This window comes from Neophocaena asiaeorientalis, unplaced genomic scaffold (assembly GCF_003031525.2).
Source record: "Neophocaena asiaeorientalis asiaeorientalis breed wild unplaced genomic scaffold, Neophocaena_asiaeorientalis_V1.1 scaffold216, whole genome shotgun sequence".
Taxonomy (NCBI): domain Eukaryota; kingdom Metazoa; phylum Chordata; class Mammalia; order Artiodactyla; family Phocoenidae; genus Neophocaena; species Neophocaena asiaeorientalis.
Window position 1 is genome coordinate 512,240 of NW_020175825.1, and position 25,355 is coordinate 537,594.

The 25,355-nt window shown below is 34.5% G+C and overlaps 2 protein-coding genes across 4 annotated transcripts in view; one reads left to right on the plus strand and one right to left on the minus strand.

The window, feature by feature from the left end:
- HECTD1 (HECT domain E3 ubiquitin protein ligase 1) overlaps positions 1-25,355 on the plus strand; it is a 93,083-nt gene that overhangs the window by 53,274 nt on the left and 14,454 nt on the right. Inside the window, exons 16-30 of one of the 3 annotated variants that reach the window (XM_024732645.1) lie at positions 758-892; positions 1,469-1,615; positions 2,697-2,791; positions 4,569-4,674; positions 6,362-6,496; positions 7,056-7,195; positions 7,492-7,815; positions 8,776-8,942; positions 9,037-9,213; positions 12,212-13,048; positions 13,739-13,960; positions 18,219-18,346; positions 19,209-19,331; positions 21,674-21,830; positions 25,127-25,349. In XM_024732645.1, the coding sequence (XP_024588413.1) occupies positions 758-892; positions 1,469-1,615; positions 2,697-2,791; positions 4,569-4,674; positions 6,362-6,496; positions 7,056-7,195; positions 7,492-7,815; positions 8,776-8,942; positions 9,037-9,213; positions 12,212-13,048; positions 13,739-13,960; positions 18,219-18,346; positions 19,209-19,331; positions 21,674-21,830; positions 25,127-25,349 (3,116 nt within the window). Of the gene's footprint in view, positions 1-757; positions 893-1,468; positions 1,616-2,696; positions 2,792-4,568; positions 4,675-6,361; positions 6,497-7,055; positions 7,196-7,491; positions 7,816-8,775; positions 8,943-9,036; positions 9,214-12,211; positions 13,049-13,738; positions 13,961-18,218; positions 18,353-19,208; positions 19,332-21,673; positions 21,831-25,126; positions 25,350-25,355 lie in introns of all 3 variants that reach the window. The other 2 variants (XM_024732644.1, XM_024732646.1) reach the window with 2 other exon arrangements.
- Positions 16,961-25,355, minus strand: part of AP4S1 (adaptor related protein complex 4 subunit sigma 1) — a 75,546-nt gene continuing 67,151 nt past the window's right edge. The window contains exon 6 of the mRNA XM_024732656.1: positions 16,961-17,221. The gene's annotated coding sequence lies outside the window, so the exon portion shown is untranslated. The remainder of the gene's footprint in view (positions 17,222-25,355) is intronic.

Sequence of the window (25,355 nt, forward strand, 5' to 3'; positions counted from 1 at the left end):
TTTAGGGAGTGAAATTTTTTGTTACATTAGAGCTATGCTTATGATTTAAATGAAATCACATAAATCTTAAATTTACATTATTTAAGCATATATTTTAAAGAATGTTACGTACTAAATTTCATCAGACCCAAGCCTTGGACGTGTGTGGGTTTCTCTCTCAAATAACATTAATTTAACTTAAATGAGAGGTAATTAGTACCCAAACTGATAATACAGTCATTCTTTCTCTTGATGAAATATATAAATACATGAGCATCATATATACTTTGTGTGAATAAATAGAAAAAAGACATAATAACCTAAAGTACACCCCAGAGTGTTAAAAGGTTCAACTTCAGTTGATGGAATTATAGATGGCTTAATTTTCTTTCTTTCTTTCTTTCTTTTTTTTTTTGCTTATTTGTATTTTCTAATTGGTTCACCGTAAAACAGGTTACTTTTATTAAAAAGAGCGAAGTGACCTTTTTATAGGTTTAATTTGATTTAAATGAAATAAGCTCCTATTTGGTATATGAATACAAAGTTTAAAACTTAAAATTATAAGTTCTTCGATTTGACATTGCTAAAATCTGCTAGAGTAGTTTTTCAACCATGGGAACTTCTTGATGTATATGAATAGAAGTAGTAACATTTTTTGGAACTTGATACTGGCACAAACATCTTAATTCTAAAGGTTGCATGTATATATTTAAAAGGAAGATTTGGTAAAATTATTAATTGTAGTAAAGATTCACATTTACTATTTTTATTTTGGTAGGTACGAACTATGGCTCGAGATTTATATGATGACCACTTTAAAGCTGTTGAAAGCATGCCTCGTGGAGTAGTGGTAACACTCAGAAACATAGCAACTCAGTTAGAGTCATCTTGGGAACTTCATACAAATAGACAAGTATGTTAGCCTCTAGATTTTATGACACACAGTGATCTTGGTTTCCTTTTTTCTCCTGCGTTACTATCTCTTTATTGTGATAAAATTTTATATTCTGGGTATTTGATTAGGGGGTCAGAAAATTATCACCCATGGGCTAAATTTTGTATGGTTTTGTGAGGTAAGAAGGGTTTTTACATTTCTAAATGGTTGAACACAAATCAAAAGTAAGAATAATATTTCATGATACCTGAAAATTATATGCATGTGTAAAGTCAGTGTCCATAGTAGTTTTATTGCTCACAGCCATGCTCATTTATTTACATATTGTCCGTCACTGCTTTAGTGGCCACAATGGCAGACTTAAATAGGTGTGACCAAGATATGTGATGTGGCCTGTGAAGCCTAAAATATTTACAGTCGGCCCTTTACAAAAGAGTTTACCAGGCCTGGTAGAGATAATTTGCATTAATAATTTGAATTTCTTAATCTAATTTAGTATCTAATTTATTTTCATGGTAATTGATGCTCTGATAAATTATGTTAAGACCTGTTTGTTTTTTCGATTGTCTTTTAAAAAAATTTTGTTTCTTTTAGTGTATTGAGAGTGAGAACACTTGGAGAGATTTAATGAAGACAGCTTTAGAAAATCTAATTGTACTTTTGAAGGATGAAAACACAATTTCACCATATGAAATGTGCAGTAGTGGCTTGGTGCAAGCGCTTCTTACTGTTTTAAATAATGTAAGTTTATGAAGTAGTACAGAATGAGGTATATAGTTTAAAAAAATATTTTTAACTACACTTTGACAGAGCGAGATTTACTTTGTTTTTGTCAAGATGTATTAAAAACTGAGTAGTAAATGTTAACATTTATAATTTTTCCAGCTTTTCAAGTTTTATGATTAGTTTGAGCCAGTTGAATTAAATAATTGAGTTTATTTAGATTTTTTTGGTTACCTGATTATAATTTGTTCAAGATTTGTTTGAACAAAACACTTGCTTATAGTAGCCTAAGATTTAACATTATTCACTGCTGTGATTCCCTCATAACATAAAATGGAGTTAGTCTATAGGCCTTTTTAAATACCTAAAATATTTGCATAAAATTAATTTATGAGCATTGGCAATTTAGGAAGTTTATGTGAATATTTGACAAGTATTTGCTAATAACCTTATATTTCTCTTCAATTTAGACTGCGTTACTATCTCTTTATTGTGATAAAATTTTTTCCTTTATTTTAATGAAAGGTGTGTATATATATACACCCCCACACACACTCATATTTTAATAAATTCTAACAGAATAAATTATGAAAAGTGAAGGTTTTCTCCCCATTTTAGTTCTGTTTGCCATTTTAATATCTTGATCTTAATCATCGTACTTTAACTGCAGTGTCTCGTGTTTCCTTCATTATTTTTACCATTTGTATTTATTCTCATTTATTAAAATTATATTGATATAGCATCACTTAGTAGTATCTATGAAATCATTGTTTTGATATACCAGTCATATTTTTTCTAATACTAATTAATGTAAATAGTACTGTTAAAATGCAAAATGTTCATAAATAATCTGAAATTACCTTGCATACCACTACACTTTGAGAAAAGGAGTATAATTGCCACTTCATTATGAACACTGAAGATATTAGCCATGATCTACTAGTCATATAATGAAAAGAATTTTAATTGAAAGAAAATAATGATTTCACTTATATTGTATTGATAATTTTGTAATATATAAATATTCATCTTGCAGAATGTGTTTTGATAAATTTCAGTAACAGCCCTAAAAGTTTTTTTTTCCTTTTTTTTTTTTTAGAGCATGGATTTAGATATGAAGCAAGATTGTAGTCAACTGGTAGAAAGAATAAATGTTTTTAAAACAGCCTTTAGTGAAAATGAAGATGATGAAAGGTAAATCCCCAAATTTCTTTTAATTTGATGTTTGCAGTGTTTGCAAGTTGATAGCTTTCCTTTAAAATAGAGCCTAGTATAGTGTTTATACACAAAGTAGGAACTTTTTTATTCAGTACAAAAGTAGCTTATATTATAAATAAATTAAAAAGGAAAGATTTTTAAAGTATTTTTTAATCTAATGGAATAAAAGGAAGATTACATGTCTGCTGTGAATGCAACTGACCTCTTATTTTAAATTAGATAATCTTTAAGATACAAGTGGAAATTTGAACACTGATTAAATATTTGTTGATATTAAGTAGTAATTGTTCATTACATTTTAGGTGTGGCAATGATATTATTTTATTTTTTAAGAATCCTTTTGTAGGGGTACATACCCACAGTATTTCTGGGTGAAATGATATGTTATTTGGCATTTTCTTTTTTTTTTTTTAATTTTTAATAAATTTATTTATTTTTATTTTTGGCTGCGCTGGGTCTTTGTTGCTGCCTGTGGGCTTTCTGTAGTTGCAGTGAGCGGGGGCTACTCTTCGTTGTGGTGCACGGGCTTCTCATTGCAGTGGTTTCTCTTGTTGTGGAGCGTGGGCTCTAGGTACATGGGCTTCAGTAGTTGTGGCTCATGGGCTCTAGAGCACGGGCTCAGTAGATGTGGATCACAGGCTTAGTTGCTCCGTGGCACATGGTATCTTCCCAGACCAGGACTTGAACCCTGCGTTGGCAGGCACATTCTTAACCACTGCGCCACTAGGGAAGTCCCCTGGCATTTTCTTTGAAATATACAGGAAGGAGAGAAATGGGTGGGGATATAGATAGAAATCAACTGGCTATTAGTAGGTAATTGTTGAAGCTGGGTCATGAGTTGATGAAGGTGCATTTTACTATTTTATTACTTTTGAATGTGATTGAATTTTTAAAATAATAAGCGAAATTCAATTAATTCCATTAATTTTAAATACCATTTTAAATGAGCGCATATTACATTATATGGATATATAATAATTTATTGAAATAGTCTATTAAACATATTGGCTGTTTGCAAATTATTACTAATACTAAAATGTAAGTGTCTTGGTGGAAACATCTTTTTACATAAATTCCTTTAAATTGTATTACTGAGTTATTGATGATGTTTTAAAGGTTTTTGGTATAAATTGTCATGTTGTTTTCCAGAAATATTATACCAGTGTTGCCTTGCCAACAATACCGTCATTTTTAAAACTTTGCTGCTTTATATATTCTTTTATATGTATCAGATATTATATAATAAAATTGTTTAAAACATAAATTACATGTTAAATTATATATTACTTTTTTTTTTTTTTTTTTTTTTTTTGCGGTATGCGGGCCTCTCACTGCTGTGCTGTGGCCTCTCCCGTTGCGGAGCACAGGCTCTGGACGCGCAGGCCCAGCGGCCATGGCTCACGGGCCCAGCCGCTCTGCGGCATGTGGGATCTTCCCGGACCGGGGCACGAACCCGCGTCCCCTGCATCGGCAGGCGGACTCCCAACAACTGCACCACCAGAGAAGCCCAAATTATACATTACTTTGAATGCAGTTGATGAACATTTCATAAGAAAAATGAAATATTTTATTAAGTGAAGAAATTGAGTTATAAGATTATTTTTGCTTACTCATGTAGTCTAATACAAAATTAAACTTCTCTTTGCATTAATAAAGAAAGTAGGGGGTCTATATGAGGTTGGTTATTACAGTTTCTTTATGAACTTTAGCATGAACTTATATAAAAGCTCTTAATGATTATTTTTTTTCCTAGTCGACCAGCTGTTGCATTAATCCGAAAGTTAATAGCTGTACTAGAATCTATTGAACGTCTACCTCTCCATTTGTATGATACCCCAGGATCCACTTATAACCTCCAGGTAACCATGGAAAATGCAGCTGCTGTTATTGCTGAATGCATTTAGGAGCAGGCTTAGATAGTTTTCTTTAAAAAAACAAAACCAAAAAACTTTTATATTTTCTTAAAGAACGATTGTGCTTAATCATTAAAGACTTTAACCTTTAATGACATTTGATTGTTCTTTTTAATGACTCTTGAAAGTATTGGTATTTTAATGTTTATTTTAGATTTTAAGTCATATTTGGTAGGTCATATTTGGCGAAAGACACCTTATCAGTGAGAAAGCAGTAAAGAGAGTCCTTCTGTTCTAGAATTATGAGTTAAGTCCCTTCGTCTCTGAGTGTATCTCAACATATGAGAAAATGTGAAAATATTTTAGGCACAGGTTTTTTTTCTTGCTTTCTGTATGTCATTGTTTAGAACCAGATGGCCTTCCTTAGCTATTTCTATTGATTTTTGAAATCTGTCATTATCACATGGTTTTATAAAAAACCTGTTTTCTTCCTGAATGTCACTTGGTTGACATTCTTATTAATTCATTAAATTATTCTTTTGTTAGCATCTAGTATCCAGATATTAACAGACAAAACAAATAATTCTTACTGCTAATATTCCAAAACAGATCTTTATCACATCTTTTGTAGGTTACTTTGGTATTTTCTAGCATGTTCTTTGGCCTTGAATCTTGCCTTTATTTGATCTATCCTGCATTCCACTGTATCAAATAGTTTCTTTTAAATATGGCCTTTAATAAGTGACTAAAACTATTTGCAATAACAGTGCCTGCTCGAGGCAAAAAACTTACCATACCTCCAAGAACCCAGTAGTGTTACCAAAGCCAACTAGACTCCCAGACTAGAAAGCTTGTTCATAGAGTTACAGTATAATTAGTATATCTGACATGATGTATATATTAAACAAGATGTAGAGGTCTACTTTGTGCTTTACTTCAGATAGAATAATATAGAGGAACAAGGGGATTTTTTGGTCTACCCTTTTAAAGGTTTTATCCTTGATAGATGAATGAGGTAGAAATAGGTCTCAAAGACTGAAAATTCCCCTGCTTATACTTTTACAGTCCTAGGAGCACCAACATCTTTTATTATACATATCTCATTTTAGGAGACTGTGCAAGATACAAAGATAGGAAGGCTGGGAATGTCCCCCCTGGTAATTTTGCAGTCTGAAATGTTTTCCAAATGTACATGTAAATATTTAATTATGTGTCTGTAGGAATTAGTTAAGATTTATACAGAAATCAAGCACATACTTGTTTTATTTACTAAAGCATATTGGATTGGAAGCTATCTTGTATTTTTTTAAGTTTATTAGCCATAGATTATTTAATATATTCTAGCTTTAAAAGCATAAGTTAATTAGCTACTTTTTATAACTTACTTGGAAAATTGCAAGTTATCAGTTAGGGGTTGTAATATTTCTGTTAAGTGTTTCAGAATAATTTTATTTAAACCATGTATGTTTGAAGTTGTTTAGAAATTCTAAGTAAATTTCTTTGTTTCTTTCTTGAAAATATTATTCAGTAGACCTCTTTAAAAAAAAACATTTAATAGAAAACAGACATTGATCCTTCCTTTATGGTTATACTTTATAAATCTCAATTGCTGTGTTATGTAACATTTTTCATTTTCAAAATTCTAAGAAAAAAGCAGAATATTTTCTGAAGCATTTTGATCATTTCTGTGTAGATACTTACAAGAAGATTAAGATTTCGGTTGGAACGTGCACCTGGTGAAACTGCATTGATAGACAGGACCGGCAGGATGTTGAAGATGGAGCCCTTAGCTACAGTTGAATCTCTAGAACAGTATCTCTTAAAAATGGTGAGTTTCTGGCAAGGGAATGGTGAAATAAGCATTCTTTGCTGTGGTTTAGGCCTTTAGAAAAGTGGTTTGGGAAGTATTTTTCCAGAGTTACAGTAATAGAGTTTGACCTAGTAATTCCATTTTAGAAAATAATCTTTATACACTCTAAATGGTTTCTTCATAAAGATGTCTATTATAGCTATTTTTAATACTCAAATAGTGAACAAAACCTTAATGCTAATCAAATAAAGGAATATCAAGTTGGTAATTACTTCCATTAATTTGAATATTATATAGCTATCATAATATATACAGACGGATAGGAGAAAAATGTTTTTGTAAAGTTTGATCAAGACTTTGTTTTATTCTATCTATTGAAATAATAGACTAAAGAAATACTCTCTGATATTAATAGTGGGGTGCTATGATTATGGAATTTTCTGGGTTTTTTTCTTTTTCAAATATTCTTAAATGAATATTGATTATAAAATACTTCACATTAAAGGGATAGGAACCAAATGTGCACTGCATTTCAAAATATCATAATTAAGGTGTCTTCCATATTTTCTTTGGTTAGGTAGCAAAGCAGTGGTATGATTTTGACCGATCTTCATTTGTTTTTGTTCGAAAATTAAGAGAAGGCCAAAATTTTATATTTCGGCACCAGCATGATTTTGATGAAAATGGAATCATTTACTGGATTGGGACAAATGCCAAGTAAGTCATTATTTAATATAGGTTGAAAACATTCACCTGGAAAAAGAATTCTAGGTAGTAGAATAAAATTAACCACTCTGAGTATCCTGCAGTTTTAGGAATTTTGTCTTTTAGGTTAAATTTAAGACCATCCAAATTACTTTTTATGAAGAAAAAAATACCTAAATTGTTAAATGTAGAATTTTTCTTAATTAATATAATTTTATGTGGATAAAAGCTAGTCTGAGCAAATGCAGTTATTTTAATAGTGTTAACTGTTAACACTGCTTAAGAGTATTTTCTTTGTTTTTGTGTAGAACTGCATATGAATGGGTTAATCCAGCTGCTTATGGACTTGTAGTAGTAACATCATCAGAAGGAAGAAATCTACCTTATGGCCGCTTAGAAGACATATTAAGTCGTGACAATTCAGCTTTAAATTGTCATAGCAATGACGATAAGAATGCCTGGTTTGCCATAGATCTGGGTCTGTGGGTGGTACCATCAGCATATACACTTCGACATGCTCGTGGTTATGGAAGGTCTGCACTGAGAAATTGGGTTTTCCAGGTATCCAAAGATGGACAGAACTGGACTTCTTTGTATACCCATGTTGATGACTGCAGTCTCAATGAACCAGGGTTAGTTGAGGAGTCTTTGTAAATTGGAAAACTCAGTAAAGAGCTTTGTTTATTTTTATAACTGTATCCTCCTAGAGCTCTCTTTTTTGTAAGATACTGAAACAAGATTTTCTTTCTAAAAAGATCACTTGATACTGTAATTTAGGTATTAAAATTTTGAAATACTGACTTTGTCAAAACCATCAAATGCTTTAAACATTAGTAGAAGCTGAGCTTACTTATTTAAAAAGAAGTTGATATATAGCTGTATGTGTGTATATATAGCACACTGATAAAAACCAAAAAAAATGAACTTTTACTAAATTCTCCATTTATTCACATAGTATATGTCAATGTTTGACAAATTAACAGTGACTATTGATTTTTCTTATTTTATGTATCTGTTTTCCTAAATTTTATATATTGATCATATATATTTTTTTAAGGACAAAAAGTCAGCATTATATTTCTAAAAAATTTAGTTCTAATAAAGTTTAATTGTACATTGTGGCACATTTTGAGGAGAAGAGTGTAGAGTTAAATTACCTTTCTGTATGTGATGTAGTATGGAAGGAGCTTCTTAACATTATGATTAATAGGTAATATTTTCAAGCTTTAAAGTTAATATTTTAGTATATCATTTAAAATTTTGCAAAAATTTAAAAATGTTTGTCATCATAAAAGCATTGTTATTCATAAAATTTCTGGTCTTGTTTCTTTGTATTTTATTATTCATAAGTCATTTAGTGTTATGAGTCAAATTAATAATATACATTTACACATTTCATTTTAAATTTATTTTCTTTACTGCTATTTTTCTCCTTTGATTTCTTGATTCTTGTGTAACAAACTGTTGACTGAACATGAAAGTTAGTTTACTTTTCATATAGTTTTCTATTATGTAACAAAATCTTCACCACCTTAAACATCTTTTTCATATGTTTAAAACATTACATAATATTTTCCCTAACACATTCACAGGTCAACAGCCACCTGGCCTCTTGATCCACCGAAGGATGAGAAACAAGGGTGGCGACATGTGAGAATTAAACAGATGGGGAAGAATGCTAGTGGCCAAACCCATTATCTCTCACTATCTGGATTTGAACTTTATGGCACTGTAAATGGAGTATGTGAAGATCAGCTAGGTAAAGAGATGAGAGTAGGTTTTTCTAACTTACTAAAACAATTATATTTATAAAAAGCGACTTTGTTTATATTTCTCTAATTTCTACCTTACAGGAAAAGCAGCTAAGGAAGCAGAAGCTAACCTTAGAAGACAGAGACGTCTAGTACGCTCCCAGGTACTGAAGTACATGGTTCCAGGGGCTCGTGTGATCAGAGGCCTTGATTGGAAATGGCGGGATCAGGATGGCAGCCCACAGGGAGAAGGCACCGTCACAGGAGAACTGCATAATGGTGAGTAGGTGCTTAACATTTGTAGTGTAGAAATCAAGTATTTAAATAACAAAATATTTTTCTTTTGTTACTTTGGGGTAATTTGTAAATTGACTAAATGTTCCAGGACTAAGTAGAAGAACTGATTTATTGGTTTTATGTTAAAAATGGGAAAAATCATTTATTTAGAAATAGGAAAAATTTTTAATTCTTAGGTTTTGACTCAAAACTTATTGCTAATATTTTGAAGTAATTAATAAGCTAGTATAAGGTGAATACCCTAAAGACACATTTTCTGCTGTTTTTGTAGTTTATTATTCATAAGTTTCCATTGATTTTTATCTTAATTTCTTATGCTTTTCTTTATCTTGTTGGCTTGACAAGAATCAGGGCAGAATGTTTTGTTCAATTATGAGTCGCATAGAAGAAAAAGCATTAACATTTATAGTTAAATATTTTTCAGTAAAGCATAGAACAAAAATTGTAGACTTTTCATTTATTAGTTAACTATAAGATATTTCACAGTGTTTCACAGTCTACCAGTTTTTCCTTGGGGTAAGGGTTATTGTTTAAAATCAAGTTCATTTTTAACTTTTGATCTGTAGATTTTAAGGAAGTCCATACCCACTTAAATTGCTTTTAACTCTCAGAAGCAACTATAGTGGCTAGTTTTTTTTTTTTATAACTTAAAAGACTCACTTATTAGTGGATAATTTGCCTAACCAGTAGTGGGTTCTTATGAATTTTGCCTAGCATTAAAAAAAAAAGAAGAGTAAAATGTTTATATTCTCAACTTACACCAAATATTGAAAGAGACATAATAAAAGTGACAATGCTTAGGAGAATGACTAACATTTGATATCTTAACTATGTGATAAAGGCATTTATTTACTTAAACTATTTTTGGTTTTATTATGCTTAAGATTCTGTTCCTTAAATTACATTACTAAATGCATTTCTGTATAGTCATACCCTAATTGCAGATCACTGTCATGATAGCAGGTTTATAGTGAGTGAGCATGTACGTAGCTGCCAAAATTCATTAAAAAAAATAATAGCTAAATAATAATAGTCCCATTCAACTCAGAAATTTCCAATATTCTTGTTTTTAGGCATCTTAATGATACTTAGTTAACAGTCTATTCCCCCTAAATTATTTGACTTTTAAGTGTGTGAGCTAGTTAGAGATATGTGAATACAGCGTATTTTTCTTGGGCGGGAGTCAAGTGAAGCAACTGGAATCTTAATTTCAGAATTTAGCATGTAAGAAAGGCTTATTTTACTGATTTGACAAATGTAATGAAGTCATACCTTAAAACCCTTATGCCATAGAGGGTTCTTAGCTTTCAGATACTTAAGCTAACCATTTCTAATAATGGCTAGTTATTACTAATTCTATCTTTTGAGTATAAGAGGAGTTCAGAGTTTTGTATCTTTACACTTACGGATAGTGTGTATGTACCCTTTCTGAGTGATCAGTTTAAACACATTCTCAAGCATAATATGAATGGTTTACAGTTTTGAGTTATTTTTCTATGCTATATCAATTAAATCTCTTTCCTTTCTAAAGAATCTTTGTGTTGGTAGGAATATCCCTTTTTTAAATTTATTCCACAAATATGAGAGTGCCTACCATGTAAAGGTACTTCGTTAGACTTCAGATACACAATGGTCAACAAAAAAGTATGACCCCCTGCTTTCTGGGTAAAACAGATAAATTTACAGTTACAGATTTTGATAAGTACTATGAAATAAGTTATCAGTATATTTGGGGACCAGTTAATACAATACAAATGTAATTTTTATTTGGGATTGGGATATGTTTTTGAACTTTTCCTTTTCTCACGCTTTTCCATGTTGCAGAAGAGATAGTTAAATGTTGGTTCTTCAGAGGTTATTTCAGCATACAGAATAAATTGAGGCAATTGAAATGTCATCTAAACTAGATTATGTAGATTTGGGGCAGTCAGTTTCCTCTCAAACAACTTGTATGCAGATAATGCCCACAGGTAATTCAGTATTACTTAAACCCCTCTGAGCCTCATCGTAAACTTATATGAACTGGGCATGTGTGTGCATGCGTGTGTGCATGCACGGGAGTATGTGTGTGTATGCGTAAAGTACTTTTATTTAAACTTTATAAAGACTTAGCACTTCACAAAAATAAATATTTTTATGTGTTTTTTCCTCTGAAGTAGTTAGCTTATAGCACTAAAATAAGATTGTAAAATTTCTATTAATTTTCTTTCTAATAGGCAGTTTGTTTTGCTTTTGGAAGTTAATTACCATTTTTAAAAAAGAATAAGTATCATTTTCCAAGCATAAGTAAACATAGATTTAATATTGTTATTCTCGTTAGTTCTTTTCACGTTATTAGCTTTATCATATAGGTTCTATCTAATAAAAGAGCCTAGCATACTTTTAAAATTTTGGTTTTAGAATTTTCTGCGCTTATTCAAATTTATTAAACTTAATCATAAGAGAACCAAATAACCACTGAACTTTGAGAACACAACCGAAATGCTAACTTAGTGTTATTTGAACTATAGTGACCTAGAATTTCTACAGTGATATATGAATATTTTGTCTGTCAATTATAGGATTTAGCCCAAACTTAGAAATTAATGGTTAAGCTAGCACTATTTTCTATAAATAACATTTGACCACATAATCATATTTAGCAACTGAAAAAGCTTTTACTTAGATTTCATCTATACTTGCTGGAGTTGTAACATTTTACCATTTTTATCAGTCTTTTTACAATTTTTAACAGTTCTTTCCCTTAAAAGATACCCCAATAGATGTAAACATGACCCTTACATTAAGCATCACCAGAACAAACAGTTCAGAAATAAGAGAAATAGAAGGAAGGATTTAATTTTAGTTAGCAGACCTTAGATGACTAGAAATTCAGAGAAGTGCAGCACTGATGAAAAGCTGATCCCATATTGTGGAGCTACTGTCTGACACGCTCCTATCTGCTTTCTGCTGGGTCTCACAAACTCCTGTCCCTTTCCAGGCTGGATTGATGTCACCTGGGATGCTGGTGGCTCAAACTCTTACCGTATGGGCGCAGAAGGAAAATTTGACCTCAAGCTTGCACCAGGGTACGACCCTGATACAGTGGCATCACCCAAACCTGTTTCATCCACTGTTTCAGGCACAACGCAATCATGGAGCAGCTTGGTGAAAAACAACTGTCCAGACAAGACATCTGCTGCTGCAGGCTCCTCAAGTAGAAAAGGAAGCAGCAGTTCTGTGTGTAGCGTGGCCAGTAGCAGCGACATCAGCTTGGGTTCGACCAAAACGGAACGGAGATCAGAAATTGTAATGGAACACAGTATAGTTTCAGGAGCTGATGTCCATGAACCAATTGTTGTTCTTTCATCTGCTGAAAACGTCCCTCAAACAGAAGTAGGGTCATCTTCCAGTGCAAGTACCAGCACCTTAACAACGGAAATGGGAAGTGAAAATGCTGAAAGAAAGTTAGGCCCTGATAGTTCTGTTCGTGCTCCTGGGGAGTCTGGTGCAATATCCATGGGAATTGTTAGTGTTAGTTCTCCTGATGTTAGTTCAGTATCTGAGTTAACTAATAAAGAAGCAGCTTCACAACGGCCCCTTAGCTCTTCAGCAAGTAACAGACTATCAGTGAGTTCTTTGTTAGCTGCTGGGGCCCCTATGAGCTCTAGTGCAAGTGTTCCTAACCTGTCCTCAAGAGAAACATCTAGCTTGGAGAGTTTTGTAAGGAGAGTGGCAAACATAGCACGGACTAATGCCACGAACAACATGAATCTAAGCCGAAGCAGCAGTGATAACAACACTAATACTTTGGGGAGGAATGTGATGAGCACAGCAAGTAAGTGAGCTTTTCCTTATGGAACCCAATGCTTTTTCCACTCGGAGGGATGCAAAGTAGGATCTGTTCAAGTGGATTCTGGCTTCAGTCTTTAACTAGATCATTAACCATGTTAGATACAACTGTGTCAAATTTAGCACTTCAGGAATATGAGGTTAAGTTCTATAGAACTGTGATATTTTAAGAATTCTGATCAGGTGTGATAAAGAACCTCTTATTCTAAATAATAACACACTTCTGTTTTTCACTCTTCTGTGATAAATTGTTAAGTACGGTTGCAAGAGGAAATAGATGACTATTAAATATCATCAAAGTCAATTGAAATCAGAGCGTAATATTGGCATAGCTTTTACTTAGGTCCTGAATTGATATTAGCTTCTGAAAGTTTTTAATTCTAATTAAAGCTACCAGTGGGTCAAAGTAATTCCCTTGGAAAATAACATTGGGAGTTATTTCATTGCCTGTTTCACTTACTTAAAAAGCTAGGCTTAACATCTTGAAAAATAATAATGCTATAAAAATAAGAATTTTTAGTTGGATTTCAGTTGGGTTCCCAAAGTTGTTGCTTTTCAGCCTTTTAATAATTGGTGTTTCATGACCTCATTCTTTTTCCTAAATATACAACGTAGTTTTTCTAAGGTTTATATAATCCTCCCTTTTTGTACTAATTTGCTTCATTTTTATCTTTAGCTTCTCCTCTTATGGGTGCTCAGAGTTTCCCTAATTTGACCACACCTGGTACTACATCAACAGTGACTATGTCAACATCCAGTGTGACTAGCAGCAGCAATGTAGCTACAGCAACAACAGCTTTATCAGTTGGTCAGTCATTAAGTAATACCTTGACCACCAGCCTCACATCCACCTCCAGTGAGAGTGACACAGGTCAGGAAGCAGAATATTCCTTATATGGTAAGTTATAGTTTACAATATTTAGATATTTGTATAGTGACGCTTTTATTACATTTTTCTCCTTGGTTATTTTTAACCTTTGATTAGAAAAGGATAATTCTCTCTTCTTACAAATGTGGCAGCTTCATATATGATGAAAAAACTCACAGTGATATGCAGGACTGTTCAGAAATTATCTGATTGTAAACAGACGTCTAGGAACTTTTTGTGTGTCATCCTTATTTTGCCTTTTGTCACTAGTGAAGTTTTATTAGAAGAACCATAATAACAGATATTTGATACCTTTATCAGAGAAGAAGGAGTGTGATAGATTTATAAGCTTTGTAAATTGATAGTTCCTGTACGTTGTAATGTAAGAGGAAAAACACTCCTGTGTGTCTCCTGTACTTTTAATACTCATAGAATGCTTCACTTCTGGCATATCGTTAGCACCAGATGTGTGTGAACTTTTCCCACATCAGCTCAATGTCTTAAAATTTAACTCAATTCTGACACTACCTACCTACCTGGAGATAGTGTCAGATCCCGCAGGTTAAAGTCTTAGTTCCACAACACTAAATCACAAGTCCAGATTGTCATCTGTGCTTCTGACTGACTGGCTATAAATTGGAAGTTTCCATGATTCCATCCTTGGGTTGGATTAATTTGCTAGAGTGGCTCACAGGACTCAGGAAAACATTTTATTTACTGGGTTACTGGTTTATTATAAAAAGGATATATAGGGAATTCCCTGGCGGTCCAGTGGTTAGGACTCCGTGCTTCCACTGCTGAGGCCCGGGGTTCGATCCCTGGTTGGGGAACGAAGATCCCACAAGCCGCATGGTTCGGCCAAAAAAAAAAAAAAGAGAGATATATAACTCAGAACAGCCAGGTGGAAGAGATGCATAGGGTGAAGTCTGGAAGGGTCCCAAGCACAGGAACTTCTGTCCCCATGGAGTTTAGGGACCCTCCTGGTCTGTCAGTGTGTTCATGTCCACCAACCTGGAAGCTTTCTGAACCCCAGTCTTTTGGGGGTTTTTTTGAGGCTTCATGATTTAGGCACCATTAATTAAATTATTGGCCATTGGTGACTCAACCTCCAGCTCCTCTCCTCAGAGGTCTAAGGGGTGGGATGAAAGTTCCAACCCTCTACTTGTGGTTGGTTCCACTAACAACCAGTTCCATCCTTAGATCACCTTAGGGCTTTTTAAAAGTCTCATCAAACCAACTCTGGTTGTGAATAACAAAAGACACCTCTATTGCTCTTATCTCTTAGGAAATTCCAAGAGTTTTAGGAACTCAGTGCCTAGAACACAGGTGAAGACCAAATTTATTTTATTGTAAATCACAATATCACAACTATTACCAAAGTCTTTTGGAAATTATTCTTTATTTAGGTAACATTTGAATTTTTTTCAGATGAATTAATTTTTGCTTAGGGGTTTTATACATTATTATAGCTTCCATGGTATGTAGTCAGTGATAAAACCATTTGATTCAATTAAAATGTATGTTTTTGATCATCTTATTTTATCTTATTAGAAAAGTAAAACTTTTTATAGAAAGGAAATATAGAAGCAGATAAAATCATCTAGTTCATACCTTCCAGAGGCAACCACTGTTGTCATTTAATACATATCATTTGATATATATGTTCTTTTTGTTTTTGTTTTTTTAAACAAAAAGGAATTCTGTCCTTTGCAGAAAGCTCTTTTCACTCAGTACATTGTGAAATATTTTCATATTGTTCGATGAGTTTCTACAGCATATGAAATGGCTGCCAAATATTCCTCTGTTTGTATGATCGTTATTTAATAAATCCCTCATTTTGGATATTTAAGCTACAGCTTTTCATTACCATCAACACTGTTATGAATGAGCACCCTTGAATTGTATTTTTGTGCATTTCCTTAGGGTAAATTCCTATTGTTTTAGAATACCTTTTATCATACATCCTTGATCACCTGTTCTTTTTTCAAAATTACTTTTGTTAATTTAAAATAAAAGACAATTTATGTGAAGATATATTTTAAGTACTATTTTATGTATACATCATTTTAATATGTTTTCCTCTTCTTTTCTGAGACTGGCCTCTCCTATTCCAAGCCAGGAATTGCATCTGATGTTCTCTGGTTTTAGGAAAAGTATTACATCTCTCTGTTTCTACTTTAGCTATTAAATATGTATATGGTAAAATGATGATGATTGTTACACCAAAGTATTGTAAATTCACTGAATAAACTTTTCTACTTTTGTTTTTCTCATGGAGGCCTTCTGCTTCTCCCTGTTAATATGTTAACTTTAAGCTTTAGTTCTAAATCATGTGAAGGTTAAGAAAGTTGTGGGTATGCTAGTGGGAAAGAATATTGAAGAGTTAGGGCTGCTGGTTGCCTTTTAAAAATTATTCTTTGGTGGTTAAAATTTCCTTTTCTACATTTCTAAAACTGGAGGACTCTTTGAGTGCTGCTATATGAAGGATCAGAATAACATCTGCCTTATAAAATAATTTCTATATATGCAAACTTTGAGGGACATGATTTGATTCTGTAATATGGTCAAATGTATAAAATAAGGAGTTTTTTGAAAATATATGTATATGTAATATTCTTATACTCTGATAAAAAAAGGGAAGATGAGTTAAACCTCTGACTTCAGTGAAGTGTAACATATAGGAGGTGGAATTTATATATACATACATATTTTTTTTCCTTTAAAAATAAACCAAAAAGTAGAATTGATTTATTTTGTATACTACCACATCATATTCATGAGAACCACTACCTAAATTGCAGGATGGCACTTTACGTATGTTAGGGGTAATATATTTTGTCAAATTTAAGATGCCATTAATTATGATTATCTTATGTCACTAAGGAAAAAATGTTGCCAATTTAGCATTTAGCTGTGAATATTCTGAAATCAGAATATGTCTTATAAGCAATGGCAAGTGACAGTAAAAGGCATTGAATTTTTAGTCCTATATAATTATTAGACTTAAAAAATTAGATTTGGTTCAGAAATTTACAAATGCAAGTTTCTACTAAATAATTATAAATTGTTTTCTGGATGTTCTTTTGGAATATAGAGTATATACTACCATACTGTCTTCTTATCCATAGAAGTTTTTTAAATTCCAGATCCAGTAAAAACTTACCTTGTTTTAGACCCATTATTCCTCTTTTTGTTTTCAGTTCCTGTGGGGAACAGTTTCTCAGCATCTTCATTGATGTGGGGCAATGTAAATTTGACCTTCTCTTTACCGAAGGGTGAAGGGAAGAGATCCTAAGAAGGAGGGAGACAAAAGGGATTCAAGTTTATTGAACTTTTTTCTGTGCTAGATAATTTGCATAATATGAAAAATGGTACCTAACATTATTCCATAGTAAATAGACATTATCTTTAAGTAGTCATTATCATTAAGTATCTCCCCAGTCACATAGATAAACTCAGGTCTCTCTGATCGACTTAATTCTGTTCTTTTCCCTTGTAAGATCTTTCACAGTTTATATTTATGTATTCATTTGTTTACCTTTAAATGCCTCTCTGCCCTGTAAACTCCATGGGGGCTCAGACCCTGTTTAGTTTGTTTACAACTGCATATACCTGGTGGCTAACGGAATTCATGGCACATAATAGGTACTCAACAGATAATTGTTGACAGAGCGAATGATTCCAGTGTTCACTTTCCACCGTTTTATGTTTCCTGTGACTTGTGCAGAGAATAATGATAGGATTGTTTTTATTTTTTAACATACCCCATATTGTTGACCTTTTTAAAAATGATTTTGTAGATACAGACTTAGTTTATCACCATCCTTTATCCCATGTTGTTTTCTGCCATGCTTGTGACTATTTACCATTGTTACTCATCCTTTACGTGTGGTGGTAGAAGAGTGTCAGTACTAGATGTGGCCTTTATACTTGTCCCTTTGGAATTTTACCTTTGTATTATAAAATCAATACGCGGGGCTTCCCTGGTGGCGCAGTGGTTGAGAGTCCGCCTGCCGATGCAGGGGACACGGGTTCGTGCCCCGGTCCGGGAAGATCCCACATGCCACAGAGCGGCTGGGCCCGTGAGCCATGGCCGCTGAGCCTGCGCCTCCAGAACCTGTGCTCCTCAATGGGAGAGGCCACAACAGGGAGAGGCCTGCATACCGCAAAAAAAAAAAAAAAAAAAAAAAAAAAAAAAAAAAAAAAAAAAGAAAAATCAATATGCAAAGTTACTTTGTTATGCTTTGTTAATTCTGTTAAGAGGAAGATCGTTGGCTTTGTTTTCTAGATTTCCTTGATAGCTGCCGTGCCAGTACTCTGCTAGCTGAGCTAGATGATGATGAGGACTTGCCGGAGCCAGATGAGGAAGATGATGAAAATGAAGACGACAATCAGGAGGACCAAGAATACGAGGAGGTTATGGTAGAGAGAGTCCCCCATTCTCTCAACTAAGACAGGATGTTAATAACTGAAATGAGGAGAGGAAAAGCAAAGTCCTGGTTAAACTTTGAAGCAAGCGATATGGCACCAGTATGAAAAATGTGGTTAATTAAGAAAAGCACTTTTAATCTGAGCATTTATGACATTTTTTGAAAGAAAATAAATTGGTCATAGTTGAAAAACACTACGTCACATCTGATGTTTTCACAGGTTTTAAAGTGTGAAGAACTGCACTAATCCTAAAGAATACAATTTTCATGGTTCTTCCACAATAGTTATACTTAGAAATTTTTGGTACCTACTGTTTTGTAAGCAGTATCTGCATGTTATCTCATCAGTCCTTACACAGAACCTATGAGACAGAGACACAGAAAACATAATTTGCCCTTATTATTTAGAGTTAAGTAGAAAAGTAGGACCCAAGCTTAGGCAGTATGATCCAGAAATCTTAGTGTTTGATAACTGTGATTGTCTTCAAATTGAACTATTGCCTGAAAATGCCTTTTATTTTAACTTTATTTCCCTTTATAAAACGTTACTAGATTAAAACATGTTTTTTCATAAGTTGAGTTATAATGGGGTGGAGAACTCCAAAAAATGCTTTTAGTATATCTTGCTTAGAAAACATATAGAATATTAGCACGTTTCTTGTGAAGGTTAGTATATGATGCATGATGAATTTAAAGCATTCACTTCGTAACTTTTATGTACATGGCTAATGAATATGAAGTTTTCTAAGACAGTTTTGGTAATATAGGTTTATAGTTCAGGTCAAGGCTGAATAGAGATATATATGGGTCAAATAATTAGACATGTCTCTTTACATTTTCTGTATCAGATTCTGAGACGTCCATCCCTGCAGCGTCGAGCTGGCTCCCGCTCTGATGTAACACACCATGCTGTCACCTCACAGCTACCACAGGTCCCATCTGGAGCAGGGAGCCGACCTATTGGGGAGCAGGTAATATCTTCATGTTTACCTTCTCTACAGTGTATTTTTTTCCCTTTTCACAGTAAAGCACAAACTAAAATGCCTAGAAAAATGTACAGCAGGGGCAGGGTGAGGGCAGGAGCTACTAAATAGAGTTAACAAAAAGAAACTTGCCCAACTGCTTGGGTTCCACATTCCAGATAGAGTCCATGATTGCTCTACCATAATGCATACAGGAATTTCTTACTTGAAACCTGCTCATGTTGGCCTTTGGGTGGCAGTAAACATATACTAAAATGGTTAATAGCTATTTTCTAAGTTTTCATAGTAGAGTAATAGAAGTATTAGTCTATTAACTAACATTTATCATTAATTAGGTGCTAGGCACTGTTTATGTATATTAACTAATTCGGTCCTTTCAACAACCCTTTGGGTTTTCACCTGAAAACCCAATTTTCAGGTGAAGTGATTGACCTTGGAGAGGCAGCAGTGAGCCGTGGCTTGAAGCAAGGTGTTAGTTCCCTGCCCAGGAAATGAACCTGGGTAGCCTGGATGAAAACCAGGAATCCTAGCCATCAGACCAGCAGGGACTAGAAGCTAGAAGCAAATTTTCCCTGGCTCTTGCCCCCGCTGAAAAATGCATTTCTTAAGGAGGCAAAAACTGTAAAAACAGGTACAAAGTTTATTATTAGAGACACAGCAGACAAGTGGGAGAGAACACAGAGAAACAGTTTGTTTAATTAAGACAGAAGCAAGGCAGAGATTCACACCTGGAGAGAAAGGGTGTGGGCGTCCCCCCTAAAGTCCCCCCTCTTTAAAGTAGTAAAGAGGCGGTTAAGTCATTTATATAGGGCAGTTCTTCCGGGCCTTTGTTTATCCTTAGCCAATTACCTGGTTTCTGTTTCCACACCTGCCCTGCCCTAGGGCCCTCTCCAACATGTGTGCGCTACTTTTTTCCAAGATGGATTCCAGCCCAGAGGCCTATGGGGGGCCTTGGCATCACATATTATGGGGTGGTGCCTCCTCCTTTTTGACCCCCAAGGAGCCTTTCTGCGCACGTGCAGTGTCTCCCTCGCCCCAAGGATGGGAAATATGTGACCTCTTGATCTTTACTCAAACAGGGATTAGCCCCTCTCTTGTCCCTGCTGTGACTGTTATCTTAGAGTGTCCTTAGGAGACAAAGCCTGGATATTTACCCTGTTTCTATTGTTATTTCTGTTTTGAATTACAAACAGGAGGCTGGTTTTAAATATCTAACCTTGAAGCCCACCTATCTCCTGTCTCAGGAATTGCAAACAGGAGGCTAGTTGTAAGTGTCCAGCCTGAAGCCCGTCTTTTTCTCTTCCCAAGAAATGTAAACAGGAGACCAGTTTTCAATGCCTAGCCTGGAGCCCATGTATCTCCTGCCTCATGATTACTAAAGATCACACATAGAAGTTTTGGATCCAGGATAAAAACCCAGACATTCTGGTTCCAGAGCTGTCAAATGTCAGTTTGATTTGTTATAAAGGTTAATTTCAATTAAGTGTTCAAAATATGGGGGGTCTATATGTGTACATTTAAGTATATAGATAATTATTATTTAAAAATTATTACATCAGACATTTACAATTCATTGATCTCTTTTTTGTTGATACAAAAAGTGAAGGAGAGGAGAAAATGTTCCTTAAAAAAACTTTTATTATGGAATTTTTCAAACATGCTAGAAGTAGAAAGAATAGTGCAATGAATCCCCAAGAACCCATCATTTGACAGATCAACACTTTGTCGAACTTGTTTGAACTATTTGCCCCACAGTAATTTAAAGCAACTTCCAAGCACTGTATCTGTTTTGTATGTAATTCAGTATGTAATACAGTTTACACTTTTTTTTAAAAAAACAGCCTATTTGTAAATAATTATACATTCACAGGACGTTGCAAAGATCGAAGGGTCCTGTGTGCCCTTTGTCCAATTTCTTCCAGTGGTTACATCTTACGTAATTAGAGTACAGTATCAAAACCAGGAAGCTGGCATTGGTCCAATGTGTGTGTATGGTTCTTTGTCATTTTATCACATGTATAAATTTGTGTAACCATCACTAAAGCTACTTATCTTTTTTTGACTTTTCATTTAGCTTTATTACCAGATGTGTGACTCTTGAAATTTTAACCATACAGTGACTTACTTTTCATAAACTTAAATCAGTAAGAAATTTATGTATCTACATGTTTGGCTTATATTGTGCTTAAGAAATATGGTTGAATAAGAACATGTAATACCTATAGAGAGAAGTGTTTGACATATACCTTATTTTATAGATAGCATATCACTTTAGCAATAATGAAGGGTTTTACCTTTTAATGTTTGTACGTGGAATTTTATTTTAATAGGAAGAAGAAGAGTATGAAACTAAAGGGGGACGCCGGAGAACATGGGATGATGATTATGTACTAAAGCGGCAGTTTTCAGCTTTGGTTCCTGCTTTTGATCCTAGACCTGGTCGTACTAATGTCCAGCAGACAACTGATCTAGAAATTCCACCCCCAGGTATACTATATTTTAGTTTTTGTGATTAATTTTAATAGGTACCAAATAAAGTAGTACTGTATAGTTTTGTTTGTTTGTTTGTTTGTTTTTGTTTTTGTTTTTGCGGTACGTGGGCCTCTCACCGCCGTGGCCTTTCCCACTGCAGAGCACAGGCTCTGGACGCGCAGGCCCAGTGGCCATGGCTCACGGGCCCAGCCGCTCCGTGGCACGAACCCACGTCCCCTGCATCGGCAGGCGGACTCTCAACCACTGCGCCACCAGGGAAGCCCAGTACTGTATAGTTTTAAAAAGTAAGGTACTACTTGTATATGCAGGTTATAAGTAAAAGGTTTCAGGAGAAACTATATATCAGCCATGCATCCTTAAAAAAAAATACAGACTTTTTTAAAAGGAGCAAATTACAGTATTTTATTTTATTTTTCATTGAAGTATAGTTGATTTACAATGTTGTGTTAGTTTCTGGTTTACAGCACTGTGATCCAGTTATACATATACGTATTCTTTTCCATATTCTTTCCATTATGGTTTATTACAGGATATTGAATATAGTTCCCTGTGCCATACAGTAGGACCTTGTTGTTTTTATTTTACATGTAGTAGTTTGTATCTGTTATTCCCAAACTCCTAATTTATCCCTCCCCCACCACCTTTCCTCTTTGGTAACCATAAGTTTGTTTTCTGTATTTGTGAGTCTGTGTCTATTTCATAAATAAGTTCATTTGTATCACATTTTAGATTCCACATTATAACTGATATACAGTATTTGTCTTTCTCTGTCAGACTTACTTCACTTAGTATGATAATCTCTAGGTCTGTCCATGTTGCTGCAAATGGCATTATTTCATTCTTTTTTATGGCTGAGAAGTATTCCATTGTGTATATATACACACCACATCTTTATCCATTCATCTGTCCATAGACATTTAGGTTGCTTCCATGTCCTGGCTATAAAATTATAGTATTTTAAAAACACACTGTGTTTTACATTTGTATAAACTTTAAAGCAAGGACTCATTTAAAGGTAGATAATTTGTATTCTGTTTTCTACTGGATCAAAATTGCTAAGCATTACTCCTATGCAGCTTTTACTTTGAAAAGCTATATAGTGGTTTTAGTTATGGCCTCCAGAGTCAGTCAGCCTGAGTGCCAGCTCCATCTCTTACAACTCTATTTTGGGTGTGGTAGGCACACTAATGGCCCCCTCCCAAAGATATGTACGTCCTAACCTCTAGAATCTGTGAATATGTCACCTTAACGTGAGAAAAGAGACTTTGTAGATGTGATTAAGAATCTTGAGATGGAGAAATTATCCTGTTTTTCTGGGTGAGCCCAATGTAATCACCAGTGCCCTCATAAGAGAGAAACAGGAGGGTCAGAGTCAGAGGAGATTTGACAACAGAAAGCAGCAATCACAGTGATGAGGGGCCGTGAGTCAAGGAACATGGGAAGACTCTGGATGCTAGAAAAGGCAAGGAAATGGATCCTTCCCTAGAGCCTCCAAAAGGAACAAAGCCTTGCCCAACCCATTTTAGATTTCTGGCCTCTAGAATTATAAGATAATATATTTGTGTTGTTTTAAACCACTCAGTTGTGGTAATTTGTTAGAGCAGCAATAGGAAACTAATACACTGGGCAAATCCCCTAATCTGTGTAAGCCTGGATTTCCTCATCTCTTATATGGGGAAAATGAAGTCCTTGTTTGATAAGGTAGTTACAAGGTTTAAATGAGGTGAGATATGTAAAGTGTCTAGCATGGTACCTGATGTGTGTCTCAATAAATGTCAGCTATTGTAATCAGTATATTATCCTTCAAGAAGACTTAAATGTTACTGTGGAATGTACTTATTACTTGATAAGAAGATACCTATGTTAAATATGAACATAAGTACAGTTTATAGTATAATATGAAGTATGTGATGTAGTATGATGGTGAGAATGAGTATGAATCAAGATGTTCCAAGGTCCCTTCAAAAAGGAAAACCTAGGGCTTCCCTGGTGGCGCAATGGTTGAGAGTCCGCCTACCGATGCAGGGGACGCGGGTTCGTGCCCCGGTCCAGTAAGATCCCACATGCCGCAGAGCGGCTGGGCCAGTGAGCCATGGCCGCTGAGCCTGCGTGTCCGGAGCCTGTGCTTCGCAACAGGAGAGGCCACAACGGTGAGAGGCCCGCGTACTGCAAAAAAAAAAAAAAGAAAACCTATTCTAGGGAGTATAAATAGGTACAGATTTTCGATAGAGTTCTTTAGCAATATATTTCATATTTTTACTACTACATATTGGTACTATAGAAGTATTGGCTCTGCACTCAGATGACTACAGAGGTATTCTTTAAAAATTGGAAATGACCTTCATTATATAACGGATATGGTTCAGTTAAAGTACAATGGGATGTCATGCAGTGTATAAAACAATACTTTATAAAACTATATCATGATATGAGGAAAATATTTCTGAGATTAAAAAAAAGAGAGTACATCACTAAATACGTATGAAACTAATTGTATTTGTGTGTGTATGTGTGTGTTTACCTCATAACAGACTCATTCAATGCAAGCGAAAGGTTGATACGTCTTTAACTGAGTATGTGGTTTTCTCTGTATGTAGTAGTATTAATAATTTTAGTTTTCTCATTCATAAAAATAAAATGTTCTGAAATATACAATTCTCATGTGTACCCTAATAAAAACTAGAGATTCTTATCATATGTATAAATTCTTCTCTAGTACACTGTCTTTAACCTAACTGTATTCTTCTCATTTTAAAAAAACAAAAATATTGAGGCCAGGAGAATCTTTTTTTTTTTTTATAAGATTGACACTAGCTATAGGGGTTTTTTTTAATATATAAATAAATATATTTATTTATTTATTTTGGGCTGCATTGAGTCTTCGTTGCTGCGCAGGGGCTTTCTCTAGTTGCGGCGAGCCGGGGTGCATGTGTGGGCTTCTAGTTGCGGTGGCTTCTCTTGTTGCGGAGCACGGGCTCTAGGCACGTAGGCTTCAGTAGTTGTGGCTTTCAGGCTCTAGAGCTCAGGCTCAGCAGTTGTGGCGCATGGGCTTAGTTGCTCCGCAGCATGTGGGATCTTCCCTGACCAGAGACCAGGGCTCGAACCTGTGTCCCCTGCATTGGCAGGTGGATTCTTAACCACTCTGCCACCAGGGAAGTCCCCAGGAGAAGCTTAAGTAGCTGATATATGGCAGAAACGTTTAGATTTCACGTAACCTGTCTCTTGGTGCAGTGCTCTTTCTGGACTGCTTATTTTAGTGTAATTGTTTTTCATATCTTCCATATTTTTAGGAACACCTCATTCAGAGCTCTTGGAAGAAGTTGAATGTACTCCGTCACCTCGATTAGCCCTCACTTTGAAAGTAACAGGTCTTGGAACAACTCGTGAAGTTGAATTACCACTCACTAATTTCAGATCAACCATCTTTTACTATGTACAGAAATTGCTTCAGTTGTCGTGTAACGGCAATGTGAAATCAGATAAACTTAGGCGTATTTGGGAGCCAACATACACGTAAGA